Source organism: Sinohyriopsis cumingii, chromosome 12 (assembly GCF_028554795.1).
Source record: "Sinohyriopsis cumingii isolate HCF-2022 chromosome 12, ASM2855479v2, whole genome shotgun sequence".
Lineage (NCBI taxonomy): Eukaryota > Metazoa > Mollusca > Bivalvia > Unionida > Unionidae > Sinohyriopsis > Sinohyriopsis cumingii.
This window is the reverse complement of record NC_142972.1, coordinates 17,234,433-17,247,206: the sequence shown is the minus strand read 5'-3', so window position 1 is coordinate 17,247,206 and position 12,774 is coordinate 17,234,433. Positions and strand designations below refer to the sequence as shown.

General features: G+C 33.9%; 1 protein-coding gene across 1 annotated transcript in view; it reads left to right on the top strand.

Moving 5' to 3' along the window:
- LOC149786037 (E3 ubiquitin-protein ligase rnf213-alpha-like) overlaps window positions 1-12,774 on the top strand; it is a 143,317-nt gene that overhangs the window by 32,751 nt on the left and 97,792 nt on the right. Inside the window, exon 5 of the mRNA XM_089978106.1 lies at window positions 9,978-10,124. Coding sequence (XP_089834232.1) covers window positions 9,978-10,124 — 147 coding nt within the window. The remainder of the gene's footprint in view (window positions 1-9,977; window positions 10,125-12,774) is intronic.

Here is a 12,774-nt window from a genome sequence, read left to right as displayed (position 1 = left end):
TTGCTGTGTTGAGATAAGTAATATTTTAGTTTAACCAGTATTTACCACCACTCCATTGCATGTGCACCAGTTGTCCAGTTTGTTTAGGTCATCCTGTAAAGAAATTTCGAGTTCATGCTTTGTGTTTTGGATGTATGACAATGTTGTGTCATCTGCATAGAGATCTGTAGATGATATTGAGTCTCTTAGTAAAAGTGGTAGGTCATTAATAAATAAATTGAATAGTAATGGACCTAGAATTGCGTCTTGTGGTACTCCATATCTAATTGTTCCTGGTTCAGACAGAACATTATTTATGTAAACATGTTGTGTTCTCTCACTTAAGTAAGAAGTAAACCATCTAATTGTTCTTTCATTACTTTGGTAGATTTTCAGTTTCTTCAAAAGGATTTCATGATCCACAATGTCAAAAGCTTTCCTGAAATCTACAAATACAGTTCCTATTATTCTACCTTGGTCAAGTGCTTGAAGCCATTTATCAGTTAGGGAAATCAAGGCAGTCTCACAGGAATGTTTCTAATGCCTGATTGATTAGGGTGTAACAGCATGTGTCTGGTTAAATATGACATGAATGAGTCATGGACATGTTTTTCAATCAATTTTGACAAGGTTGGTAGTATTTAGATGGGTCAGTAGTTATCAGCATCATCCTTAGAACCAGATTTGTGAATAGGAGTTACTTTTGCAGTTTTCCTTATTTTGGGGACAGATGAGGTTGCAATACTTAAATTGATTATGAATGTTATGCTATCTACAATAGCAGAAACTGAAGATTTAACGAGTCATGGACCAATCTGATCAAGTCCTGTAGCTTTCTTGGTATCAAGTTCACTGAGACATTTTTTAATAAAGTTTTTGGATACTGGTGGGATAGAGAAACCTACCTCCTTAGAGATTTTGCTGCTGCAGAACTTTTTTGAAGTTGTTTTCCATCACTGGTTCTTTTAACTTTGTGGTAATGTTGGTGAAAAAATCATTGAAAACATTTGCAATGTCAGTGTCATCAGTGACTGTGGTGTCATTTATCAGAAGTGAGTGAATTTTATTTTTCTGATCTTTGTGTGTTCCTCCAGTGAGTTCATTGAAGACTTTCCAAATGGAGTTTGTGTTGCTCTTTTTGTGTTCAAGCAATGATTGATAATAAGTTTTTTTTTGCTTTTTTTAATCATATTTGTTTTTTTATTTCTCAATACTTTATATTGTGCATGGTTTCCCATGGCCTTGAATTGGTCTCATGTTTTCATAGCATCTAGGATTTCAGTAGTAAGCCAATTAGGTTGAATTTCAGTCTTTACTTAATGTACGTTCAGTGGTGCATGCTTAGAGACTACATCCATAAATAAGTCAGTCCACAACCTCAGAACTTCATCTATGTCATCCAAATTTTGGATCATATTCCATCAAACTTTATATAGGTCATTGAGAAATGGTTCTTCATTAGAATTTTTGAATGATCTGTCAGTGATCGTTTTTCGTGTATTTTTCTTATTTTTCTTGCATTTAACCTTTCTTGTCAAAAAAGTTGGATAGTGGTCACTAAGACCAACATTCGGTACATTAACTCAAGCCACATTGTCTGGTAGGTTGGTATAAATGTGATCAATAAGAGTGCTTGATTTTTCTTTTACCCTTGTAGGCTCATTTACCAGCTGGTCTAGGCCTAATGATTCAATAAATTCCATCCAGTTGTTCCTTATTTGTGTATTGAGAAGGTCCTTATTTATATCTCCAAGTATATATGTTTCTTTCTCCTGTGCTAGAACATTTTCCATTTGTTTCAAAAAGTTATCATTCCATATTGCTTTGGAGGAAGGTGGCCTATAAATGAAACCAACTAGGAATGATTTTGCATTATTTTGAAAAATTTCCACTTAGATACTCTCAATTTCATGCGACTTCAAGTCAAGTTGCCTTTCTGCATTTACATCTTCCCTAATGTATACAAGAAGACACCCCCCCCCTCCCCCGGCTGTCTCTCTGTCCCTACATAATGGTTTATTGTAGCCTTGACAGCGAAATAGATCATCATTGTGGTTAGCATTTAATTTGGTTTCAGTGAGTCCTAAAACACGTATATTATTTTCCTTGGAAGACAACATTAACTTAATCTGGTTTATTATTCCCACTATACCTTGTACATTTAAGTGACATATGTTAAAACCTTTTGTATTTAGTTTCATATCAATTGCATGTATTTGTATGTCATCATGCAATGGGGCACTGACTGAGATTATCTCCATACTACTTTTATCATTCTGACATCCTATTTCTATATTTAAATGTTCCTATATATTAGCATCTTCAATCACATACAAACCCTGAAAATCCATTAACTTTTTCATCTACAATAGTGTCCACTGAATAGTTAGAGTCAAGAGTCTCACTAGGTACATTTAGATTTGTTGTAAATGAAGCATTGGCATTCTCCTCTTTGCCAGCTTCGTAATATGTATAATACATTGATGGATAAAAGTCTTTGTTTGTGTCCATATTTATAGCATCTGAAGCACTCAATCTGTTTGCCATGATTGCATACCTGTGTGTCATGCCCACTTTCTCCATATTAGAGACAGTACTCTTCATTATAGTGCCTGAAAATGGGGGCATACATGTTAATATTTCTTAGTAGTTGAGAGGTTCCTTTTCTGCTTAAATGAATTTGGTCTCAGTGGTAGAGACTTAGGTTGACATCCTGATTCTGAAGAAGGAAAGAGGTGTGTTGTGGAATGTATATTCCCGTACGAAATTTTCCACACGGATTGGATATGTTTCCACATGGATTGGATATGGAATCCATAGGTACTTTTACAGAAATATCCATATGGACATTTTTATTCTATAGTTGAAGCACTCTTAATGGATTTCAGTGTATCCATATGGAAATGTTATGGACTCCGTATGTACTCCGTATAGAAAAAAATCTCATGGAATATGCTAATTAGTCCATGAAATCTGTAGGTTGTCCATATGGAATAAAATTAAAACTCCGTATGGAATTTGGCAATAATCCATATGGAATTTGTGATCCATATGGAATTTGGCAATACTCCATATGGAATTTGTGAATAGTCCATATGGAATTGGCAAATGGTCCATATGGAATTTGTAAATAGTCCATATGGAATTTGGTAATAGTTCATCCGATACAAAATTTTCCTGGCATACTTAAGGCGGATTTCAGACGGGTTTTTTTAAGCACTTTCTGTCTAAACCATTAAAAAAATCTGCTTCACATTTCTATTAAATTGCCTAATGATTCTTAGACATTATTGGGAATCAATGGTAAATATTCACCATAATTTTTAAAATGGATCATAAATTTTATTTTGACAGACATTTTCAAATAAGATATAGGTTTTTCTTGTCCTCATTTTCTTTCATTGCATACAAAACCTAATCCATGATGGCATCATTTAAGTCTTTTTCATTTCACTGAAAAGTCTGGTGAGATTTCACAACTATTTGTCTAAAACTTTTGTGAGATTTCACTAAAATTTTGATCATTATATAGTATTTTACTAAAGTTTCAACAGTTTTCCAGACATTTCAGAAGGTTTCAAATTATTAATGGATATGAATTAAAGAGGACTTTATTAACCAACGTGATATTAAGTTTGCATGAATTTTTTTTACAGATGTTGTAATTATATGATATCCAAGGCAAGATATATGGGAGTTAATAATAATAATAATAATAATAATGACTTTATTTAGAGAAGGTAACTTAATTAATTACAGAACTAATCTACCTTGAAGCCTTCTATCTGTTATGTACAATATTTACAGTATATACAACATGATGTGAAGAATCTGGCTTGACACTAAATAATTAAGTGATTTAAAAAATCAAAGTATCAAGCCTGGAATATATGCACAGGCATCTGTGAACACATGAACATATATAAAATATAAAATATTAATCTGCATTGAAAAATTCAACTGTGAAAATGATGCAAAATTACAGAAAAGCATCCATTTGATACATGTAAAGAATAAATGCTAGAAGCCTGCCATGTCACTTGTACTGCAACTTGATTTTGTATTAATGTACAAACTATGATGCTGTTGTGCTCTCTTGAATTAGTCCTTGTTCCATAAGCAGCCATGACAAACATTTATCATGATATAAGTTCTCTTATTTTACACTGAATTCCAACACACGTGCAATATTTTGATAATATACACAATAATGCCTCACGATATTGAACGATGATTCTACATGTGGGCCAAGAAAATTCCACAAAGATATGATGATCTTTGATAGACATGGGTATTTCACAACAATTCCCACCAGTGATCTATACGTTGTCCTCCTTAAATTCATCCTGGAAGTTAATCAGTTTTGAGTTATATAATTTCGAATTCATCTTGGTTCAATTCCTTGTCCTAAGCATGTTAGCTGCTACTATAGAGCTGTTTATGGCACAAAAAGCAAAACGCTAGTCCTGGTGTTCAGTTTTCTTACAGACTGACCAATTACGTTCCCATCGACTTTGCATTCAAGCTATTCTCATTGCCGCACATTTTGCAAATGGTTATTCAAACTCGTATCCCGCTTGAATCGCCATGTTTAGCATTCCCATCAGTTTCCGTTACACAATGATTCATTGGGCAAGTACAAAATTTTGACCAATCAGAAAGCTCTTTACAATGATCATCCTTTAAATAACAAATGAAACAAATACTTATTAGAAAGCGCGTTGCGAATTGGGACCGGGTAGAGCATTATTTTTTTAAAAATATTCAGAGATGATATTAAAAAAAGAGGAAAATCAGATTCAGGTCAGGCGAAAAGCGAAATTCTGCTTTAAAACAGAAAACAAGAAAACTTGTTTGAGGGCAGTTAAATCCAGTTTAAGTTTTAAAAAAATACAGCAACAACAATAACAAAATTTGATAAAGAAATATAATACAGAGAGATGTGGAAAAAAGTTATTGTGCCCAAAATAAACAATACAATTACAGCTATCAGAAACAGGGAATATAAATGCTGCTGAAAATTATTCAAACTGTACAAGAAACAAAAAATTTATTATATCTTACTGATATTTTTTACTAAAATGTCAGCGATATTACAATCACAAAATATCACTATATTTTTAAATTTTTTGACAAACTCTCAGTGAAATTTCAATCACAGATTCCCACTGATATCTTCAGAAATGTTGGCAGAGTCAGTGAAATTTCAATCACAAAATTTCACAGATATTTTAAGAAATTTTGGTAAAATCTCCTAAAATACCGTAATTTTAGTGAAAAAGGACATTTGAGTGAATGTCAAGAAATGTTCATTGATTTTGCTGAAATTTAAGTCACATTTTCACTAGAGTATGATTTTTGTAGAGCATATTTTAATAGAAAACCAACAAAATTACTTTTCAGAATAAACATCAGATCAAGCCCAAAATCCACCTTGCACCAAAGTTTTTAAGTCCAAAGATTGTACTACCAGATATTAATTTTCTGATCATGTTTACATGTTCTCTACTTTTTTAGTCATGTCTTTGTTTTTAAACATCTGTGGAAATAAATTAAAGAAAACTGACATACATGTGGAATTTTCACTTGCTGTGAAGTACTTATGGAATTGATATGGAATAAATTGTCAGATTCCATAAGTTTTTCAGTCCATATCTCTTCCATACGGATTCCATAAGTATTCCATACAAAATCCATGAGAAATTTCCATACGGGTTGCATCATTTCCACCTACTAAAATAATAATTTGGTTGTATTTGGTTTGGTCACTGTTAATTATTCTGTCAGTGATGTTGATTTTTGCACCTCTTAGAGTCTTTACTTCTGTTTTAAAAAGTCTCCTTGGTAGAGTCCTATCTTTTCTGGCTTGTGATGTCATGTGCCGGACTCTGGATTGTATTTCAGACACATATCTTGGAGGATGGGGTGCTGAAATTGGTGTTTCAGTTGCGTGAACTACTCGAGCTGATGTTGACACATTTGTCTGAGCACTGGGAAATGCAGTTGTTGGTGCAGGCAACAGACTTGTCTGAGCTGAGGGCCATGGGTGTACACTTATTGCTGTTGCAGGTGTGACACATGACTGAGAGGGGGGTACTTTTGTTTGCAATGCAGGATTACTTTGGGTATCAGTTTTTATTTGCATGGTCATTTTACATTTTCTCTTGGCTGGTATTGGGATTGTCTGTGTCTGAGCATCTGACATTGTTGCTATTTGGGAGTGTGTCTGAATTGCTATTTCACATGAGGTTACTTGCTCATTAATCCTTCCCTGTGCTGACTTAATAGCATGCAACTGTAGTTTTAATTTTTCAGTTTGGGTCTCCAAGTTCCTAATTGTTTTTTGATGTACACAGGTGGAAAAATCATTAAAGTTTAAGCCATTACTGCTGTGGTCATGATTTATGGAGCATGTAATTGCCTGACACTCTGGAGGGGTGTTAATTTTATTGCCTGAGTTGTCTAGGTCAAAGACTTTATGAGCTGTTTCATGTTTGGTACTACATCTAGTTACTGGTGTAGATGTCGGCATATAACTGCCTTTAGCATGGGTATTCTCATCCTGTCTACATTTACAGATAATATGATCTAACCATGTGAAACTGTTCAGCCCATGTATATGTAAGACACATGTTGTTTTATACAATGTAGCTGTCACAGTTTTTTTCTCTTTGTTCTGTAGATAATACCATTTTATACACTTGAACTGCATGAAGTCATGCAAGGTTCTGAATCCAATATCAGTTTTACAAATTCAAACTTTTGTGGATCTGTATGCACAGTGATACTGTATTTATTATGTTTGACCCTCAGGAATTCTGGAAGGATGCAATGAATGCAATGAATATTATAAAGGTTTTAACAATACATGAAAGAATATTCTTTAGAATGGGTAAATTTATATATAAAATGTCTAGAAAAGCCATTCCTGTCTATCTAAGCAATATCTTTCACCAAAGAGATGCTGATGGTACTCCAAATTTAAGGTCCATAAGAAGTAAAAATTACATTATACCAAGGCCAATAAAAGAATTGTTTAAAAAAAATGTTTTCAATATACTGGTCCATTGGTATAGAACAACATTCCCAGTGACATAAGGCAGGCTCCTAGCATTTCTTCTTTTCATAATCAGTGTCTTAAATGGATGAAATCTTTAGAAAATTGAACAGTTCTAGTACTAAAAATACTGCCTGCTTTTTTCTAATTTTGCATCATTTTCATAGTTGAATTTTTCAATGCAGGATGATATTTTATGTTTTATATATGTTTGTTTTCACAGATGCCTGTGCAGGTGTTCCAGGCTTGATAATTTGAATTTTAAAATTACTTAATTATTTAGTGTCAGATACTTCATATCATGTTGTATATACTGTATATATTGTACATAAGAGACAGAAGGCCTCAAGGTAGATTAGTTCTGTAACTAATTGAGTTACCTTCTCTAAATAAAGTCTTTATTATTATTAATATTATTATTATTGTTCTGCTCATGCAATTTTATGTGCATGGCATTGTACAGTACCTTACTGGAAGAAGAAGAGCAACAACTTGTAATATTTCTTAGCCATTGGTTTCTTAGCATTAGGAGAAAGAACTTGTTTCTGCATTTTTGCAGTGAACAGAACCAAAAATGCAAGAGCTGCACTTAAATATTCTTATTAAACATCTTGAACAAAATAATAATTAAACATGACAAAAGATCAAAATACCTACTCTAATGTGTGTGCTGAAATTATTGTTTGGTCTTTCCATCTTCCCTTCTGGCAGTGGTCAGCTGATTTTCATCTTAGGCTCTGATGACATCCTGACCACCTTTTATTTCTTGATTACTTATAAACACCTCATGTTTGACCGTAAACTCCCCCTATTAAAACAATAAAGTAATCAATTTGCGCCTTGTTGTGTAAACATGTTCTTGATCAGTGGATCCGCTACTCACTATCACACCCCTAGTTGTACTGGTGAACGTTTTCGGTCCCCATTAGTCTGGTTCTGTCTGGTTTCTCTAATGTGTTGATAGAACACATAAAAATCGTTTTAAAAAAATTTAATTAAAAAAAGTTATTGTAATTTTAAAAGTGATAGATTTCAACTATAAAATGGTATGTGCTATGGGCTGCCTTTAAAACTATGTTTTCCCTACCACCAGTAGATTCACATGTATATCTACAACATTTGCCCCAATTACCAGAACACCATTGTGCAGCAAAGTAACTCAGTTGGTACACCAAATCTAAGACCATGAAATGGTCACTTTCAAAGTACCCAAGCCAAAGAAGGTGATATTAGAAAATAACTTCCAATTTTCAGATAATCCTGTTTGGAATAATATTTTACATGTCATTAAGTCGGTTCCAAGCAACAGAATAATAAATAAAAGTTCCAGACAAGATTACTGTATCTTCATTTTATCTAACATGTACATTTTATCATTACTGACTTTCACAAACACTTTAATCTCATTATGAGTAGAAACATTGCCTAAATCAAATTACTAATTGACAGCTTACCTGTGATTGCGAAAAATATGAATGACTTTTTGTTCAAACACTTGGTATAATTGGGCATGAAAACAGGTGTTCACACTTTAACCAGTTGATGATTAAGCTGTTGCTTAAACTCATTCAGATCCAAAGAGAGTCTGTTTTTGTGAGAGACATTTAAGGATTAGGGATTGAAAAGAAGATTCCTAGGACTATTGTTAGTGGCATAAGGGATATCAGAAGTGAAGTGTCTCTCACCTTTGAGATTTTTTTTCATCTGTGATAGCTTTAATAAAAAATCTTAAAATAAGACTTCACATGTTCATCTTATTAATAGGGAAGAACCAAGGAAAACCAAAATATGCCATGATTTCTTTCTCACGCTTAAAAAATCCCTTGGATCTGAGTATGCCAGACTCCCATATCTGTTGCAACTATACAACTAATTTTTCCACTATCCAACAAACAGTTTGCTTTGATTCTATCTTCTAAGAATTAAACATTGCCTTGTATTCAATGTTGGCATGTTGACACCTTTGAGTATGACTGACAGTTTGACTGGAGTAAAGTAGGGATAATTGAGATACTAAATGCTTATACATCAATTCACATAATGACTATGCTTATCTAAACAAGTCTTGCTTATCAAACAAAAGAAGCTTTTAGTTGCATACTTGCAGCAGTCACTGCTGATATGCTTCAGCTACCACTTAGGACAGGGTGAAACAGTTGTTTGGTTAGGAAACACCTGGCCACTGACCAGACACTGAAGATGGTGACTGTTGAATACTGGGCATTTATATAGGAGATTTGATTGGGGTGATTTAAAATGACTTGTAATCAGATGACTGCCCAACACAGGTGACCATTAGGACAGGTTATATATATATATATATATATATATATATATATATATATATATATATATATATATAATAGAGTTCCTCAGGGTAGATTAGTTGTAATTCAGTTACCCTATAAAAAAAGTCTTTTTTCTTTTTTATTATCTGTCAGATATGGCCATGCTGCTAAACATGGAAAAACATTTGCACAACTTTATCTCAGTAAAACAGCCCAACAGAATTAGACTAATTTGACTGAAATTATCTTAATATAATCACCTTGCAGTACTGGATAAATGATATAAATGAAGATAGAAAATGTACAGAAGCCTTGAAACAGTTGTGTTCAGTAGTCAACAGCAGTGGAAGAAATTTCCAAAGGAAGCATCCCATAAAGTCAGACATCTGGTGAAACAGGCTATTGCATTGGCTATGAGGGAGATATCTGCCAGCTATGCAACATCAGGCTCACTTCGGCCTCTTGTCTGCAGTATATTTGATACTTTACTATATGTGCCAAACTTGGATGATTATGTGTCTGATCTTTTGAATAAGAAATTCAGTGTCTTTTAGCTTGCAGGCCAAATAAAGCTTCTGCCTTTTAAGTTTGTTTGGTAAATAAAACCTTTGATTCTATTGCATGTATTTTAGATTGTTTTATGTGTTTTTCAGGAAAAAAACAGATATTGTGAAGGTCTACTTCCATGCTATCCTGTCCCCAGAGTTCGACCTAACACATGCGGACACAGTTGTTGTAAGATTTAGAGAGGAAAGACTTGGTGGATGGGAATCGAAAACAAATAGACTCACTGTAGTTAGGTAATGTTAAAGTTATTTCCCATAAATCTTTAATGATCTCAACAACAAAAAAAGACTTCCAAAATAGTCGTATTTTCTGGACATGTCCAGAAAATGACCTAACTCAACATGTTGGGCATTTGGTTCCAATGTTTTTTCAGTGTAATTATTCAGTTATTATGTTTTACTTAATATTTCAAACACTTTGTACATTTCCAGCTCTCTTGACCTATCAGTATTATACAGCAGTAGAATTGGTCTAGTGTATAATGATGTTAACAGTCCCTCGCACCATGTGGTTCATGAGCATTTTCTGGCAGCATATCATTGGTTTGAAACAACAGATAACAGTCTTCTCCCTAATTAAAACTAAAGAAAAACATAAAAATAACAACAAACCTTCTTATCCCTTGCAAGAATTTTTCTGAATGTCTGGTTAGATATAACCTTTCTAAGTTGACTGCCAATACCAGACAATTACATGTCATGTAACTTTGAAGTCTTAAGTCTAATTGTTGACAAGAAGTAATTTATATATTGGCTGTACTGGTCATTGATCAGAAGTGGTTATGTGCTTGTAATGGCCAGCTGTCCATCATCCAGTGTCTGTTGTCTGTTGTCCATCCATTAGCACAAGATCTTTATCACTGCTTCTCCTTAACTGTATTGAAGAGAAATAGGTAAATTTATCATTTCAAGGCTTATGATGTCTGGCTGGTTGCAGAAAGTCACTTTGGATATATTTTATAGTCACTGTGGAGGCCATGAGTAGATGGTGATATCAACATGAGGTCTTCTTATGATATATAGTTGGTCCTGAAATAAATGACACCAGAGTGGTCATCTTGCAAAAGCCTTGTTGTCACTACTCATTGCTTGAATGATGATATTGACATTGGGGTTTTCACTTTAATTGGTGCTGAATGAAAATGAAGCAGATCTGACCTTGGGGTAAAGTCTAAGGTCATAGGTTGCATTTTTGTACATCACTGACTTGCACACATGCAAGATAATTTTTATTTTCCCAGTAAGTTCCTTGGGATCACATTGGGATGGAATTGGCCATGTGATTAGTCAGCTAAGTTATTCCAGCATTAGTGAGTCACTACATTGCAAAAATGAAGGGTTATTTTAATTTGATTGGAAATAAATGGGTGACAAAAATTATCTGTGTTGGGGTTTGCACTGAGACAAGGAAATTTGAGGGGCCCCAAGGTGCAAAGTGGTATAGAGCACTCGCCGTTCCAGATCACTGCCATCTCACCTCTGTCTGTGTGGGTTCGAGTCTCTGGCTTGGCTATTGTGGGTGCGTGAAAGCTTGCCAGTAGCTTCTCATGGGTCGGTGGTTCTTCCCGGAGTTTTTCAGGGTTCTTCCTCCATCAAGAAGAAGAAGAAGAAGAAGAAAATCCCAATCAAGGTATTACATTATTTCTCTCAGTGCTTGGCAGAACCTCATGGGGAGACAAATAATCTAACCTCTTGACTTGGGTATTATTGTTTTGATGCAAACCCCAACATATACTCTAATATTCACAACATTACGCCACTATGACAACTATATCTTCATAAGACAATCATTGATTCTGATTTCAAACATTCCATGCCCTCACTTATACTGGTATACTTTATTCTTAGGTTTCTAGACAAGAAATGAATCATGAATAAAATACAATAATTTTCCTGCTAATAAAATTTGCCATACTTGCTCATGTATCATTTATCTCCAATCCTGCATTTAGGAAACATTGTAAATTATGCTGATTTTGCATTAAAAAAACAAAACACCCAATACAACAGATTGTGTGTTCTGCAATATAAAATTATATAATCAGATTTTCATGGCTAATGATGTAATGCCAGCATGGGTCCCAAAACAGGGTGTGAAATGTACATGATGTCAATAATAACAACTCACATCATCAATTTTAGCAGAAAGCTGAAAATGAAAAGTTTCAAAATAGTAAATATGTACAATTGTTATGAGTGTATACAATTGTATATTCTGTTACTCTCTGAAGAGGTAATGCAGACACGTGAAAACATGTTCTCTTGTCAATACTCAATTTTATGGATTGTAAATCCACCACAGTTTCGTTATTTACAATCATCTGCTGTTTGCACTTAATAAGCTCCTTGGGATTGACAACTTTCAACCTATGCTCTCATATGTATTGATATTTTGTTTGTCAAGAAGCACCTTCTGTTCTGTGGATGATTTTGTGTCTGTTTTTTTATTAACAAAAGGAAACAAAACTTTGCAGAATTTGGTCTTCTTCATTTTTGTATATGTTGGACTGTATTACTTGTGCATCTTTTATGGACATGCTATCAAAGGAATAGATCCTTTACTTTCTAGAGGCAGCTGTGATGTTTTCTGAAAACATTGCTCTTCTGCTATCACTCCTTTAGTTCCCTCTTTATTAAATACAAGAATTAATTACCTAGTAAGTACTCATTAAAGGTTGTCTCATCATGTAATAATTAATATGGATTATTGGTATAATTTCATATATATATTTGGGATATTATCAATTATATCAATAGAGTCATACAAGACTGCACCATTCTGGGATGATGTCAAGGTTTCATTACAACCCTTATTGTCCACCATGATTTTGGCAACAAGCGATATGTAAGCAAGGTCAGTCATGTGACTATGCTTATATCACAT